Below are 2,272 nucleotides of genomic sequence, written 5' to 3'. Positions count from 1 at the left end.
GTTTTGTTTAGCTTCTACATTTGCAACATAGTACATAGTTGCTTAGAGTTGCAACTCAGAGGCCGGCAAGTGAGGCGGGGAACGTTGGAGTCTGCAGTCACTGGAGCAAGCAAGCCTCATGTTCGCTTCCAGCTGCCTGGCTGCCGGCCGCCATCTTGGCTGGCAGTTAATTTGCATAAGGATATGCTGATTAGCCAATGGGAAGGGTAGCGGTCGTACGCTAATTACCATGTTTCTCTTTTATTAGTGTAGATTCCTGGAAGCCTAATGAAGCCATTTCAAATCATACATGGACCTGGTTTAACTTCTCTGGCTTTTTCCCCCTCATGTATATGTGATACTGAGAGTGACCTTGTGGTGTCATTTTGAAGAAGGGGATTGGGAGTGGGGGGACACATTTTTTTGGCATTGCCTGTAAAGCCAAATACTGTTCATTTGGGATATGTATTACAGGTACCAGTCAAAGAAGAAATTGAATCTCTTCAAGTTAACACCCTTCATGGTCAATTCTGTCCTTGCTGAAGGGAAAGGTGGATTCATAAGGGCCAAGCTAGTGTGTAAGACTTTAGAAAACTTCTTTGCCTCAGCTGATGATGAGCTGACTATTGACCATGTACCTATTTGGTGTAAGGACAGCCACGGACAGAGGGTCATGGTTGAACAGAGTGAAAAACTGGTGAGTATTGAAATATTGTTAGTATTAGGGATCTGGTGGTAAATGAGAAGAGTTGACATGATACAGTGTTATATTTGTCTTTCATTTTTTCATAATTGCTGGCAGGAAGTAATGGTGGAGGGTGAGACTATAAGCTAATCGTGATAGCTGGGAGTTACAAAGTGTTTTGTTTGTGAAGAATACTCATGGATATCTCACTTAGTTCTCGCACTCGTTTTCCAATTTAGAAAATGAGGCACCGACCCAGGATTTATAGGAGTTTGTCACTGGGGCTGCTGGATGAATCTAAAGATTGGGAATCTCTTTTCTAATTTTTAACATGTTTTTTTTCAATCATTTGCCATTCTTTTTATGAATTAACTAGGGGCCCGGTGCACAAAATTTGTGCACAGGGTGGGGGGGTGTCCCTCAACCCACCCCGCACCCTCTCTAATCTGGGACCCCTCGGGGGATCTCCGACTGCTGGTTTAGGCCCGATCGGCAGTCGGACATCCCTCTCACAATCCAGGACTGCTGGCTCCTAACTGCGCACCTGCCTGCCTGCCTGATTGCCCCTAACTGCTTCTGCCTGCCAGCCTGATCACCCCCTAACTGCTCCCCTGCCGGCCTGATGGCCCCCAACTGCCCTCCCCAGCTGACTTGATCACCCACAACTGCCCTCCCCTGCCGTGACCTGCCTCCTTTGCTGGGACCCGCCTCCAGGTGGCTGAGACACCGGCACCGACCTCCTCCGCGCCATGTAGAGCCATGGGACCCCCAGGCCTCACCATGCAGAGTGACCACTGGGCCCTGCCTCCACTGTGCATGCAGCCATTTTGTGGTGGCCATCTTGTGACGACGTCACGCGAGGGCGTGACGCCACCTAGGCTTTTATTATATAGGATTGTTAGTCATAAATCTAGAGACATGATCTAGGTTTTTCTAGTCCACCAGATTTTGTGTTGTCTGAGCAATGTTCTGTCACTGGGCTGTCGTGGAGCTGGAAGGAGGTTAGGGAAGTGACTGCCACTCACCGAGCTGGGATGGTGCCTTTATTCTGATCTCTGCTCCTTATGTGGAAATGAAAGTGTGATTTCAGGGTGCTGTCTTTTCCAGGGTCTTAGGAGTTACCAATTACTTGTTTTCTAGAACAGTGTTCTTGAAGCAAGCCGCCTTTGGGACAACATGCGGAACCTGGGGGAATGCAAAGAAGAGGCTTACCAAATGACTCATGATGGTATGCAAGTTTCCAAATCTTGCTGTTCAATGTAACTGCTTTAGTTATGAATTCTGACTGTTGCTACTCCCTTCTTTTAGGCTACTTGAAACTCTGGCAGTTGAGCAAGCCTTTGCTTGCCTCTTTTGATGCCATCTTTGTGGATGAGGCCCAGGACTGTACCCCAGGTAATAAACTATTCTGTACATCAGTAGTCTCAAATACTTAGAAACAATGTTATCCTATCTAATAAAAGAGAAACATGGTAATTAGCCGTACGGCCGCTACCCTTCCCATTGGCTAATCAGGGAGATATGCAAATTAACTGCCAGCCAAGATGGCGGCCAGCAGCCAGGCAGCTTAAAGCTAACAGGAGGCTTGCTTGCTTCAGTGACGGAGGA

The 2,272-nt window shown here is 47.5% G+C and overlaps 1 protein-coding gene across 4 annotated transcripts in view; it reads left to right on the top strand.

The window, feature by feature from the left end:
- Nucleotides 1–2,272, top strand: part of FBXO18 (F-box protein, helicase, 18) — a 54,198-nt gene that overhangs the window by 23,374 nt on the left and 28,552 nt on the right. For all 4 annotated transcript variants that reach the window (XM_005869502.2, XM_014542292.1, XM_005869501.2 and 1 more), the window contains 3 exons: nt 454–676; nt 1,805–1,892; nt 1,973–2,059. In XM_005869502.2, coding sequence (XP_005869564.1) covers nt 454–676; nt 1,805–1,892; nt 1,973–2,059 — 398 coding nt within the window. The remainder of the gene's footprint in view (nt 1–453; nt 677–1,804; nt 1,893–1,972; nt 2,060–2,272) is intronic.

The sequence above is a fragment of the Myotis brandtii genome, unplaced genomic scaffold (assembly GCF_000412655.1).
Source record: "Myotis brandtii unplaced genomic scaffold, ASM41265v1 scaffold297, whole genome shotgun sequence".
Taxonomy (NCBI): Eukaryota; Metazoa; Chordata; class Mammalia; order Chiroptera; family Vespertilionidae; genus Myotis; species Myotis brandtii.
This window is presented reverse-complemented; position numbering and strand designations above follow the sequence as displayed.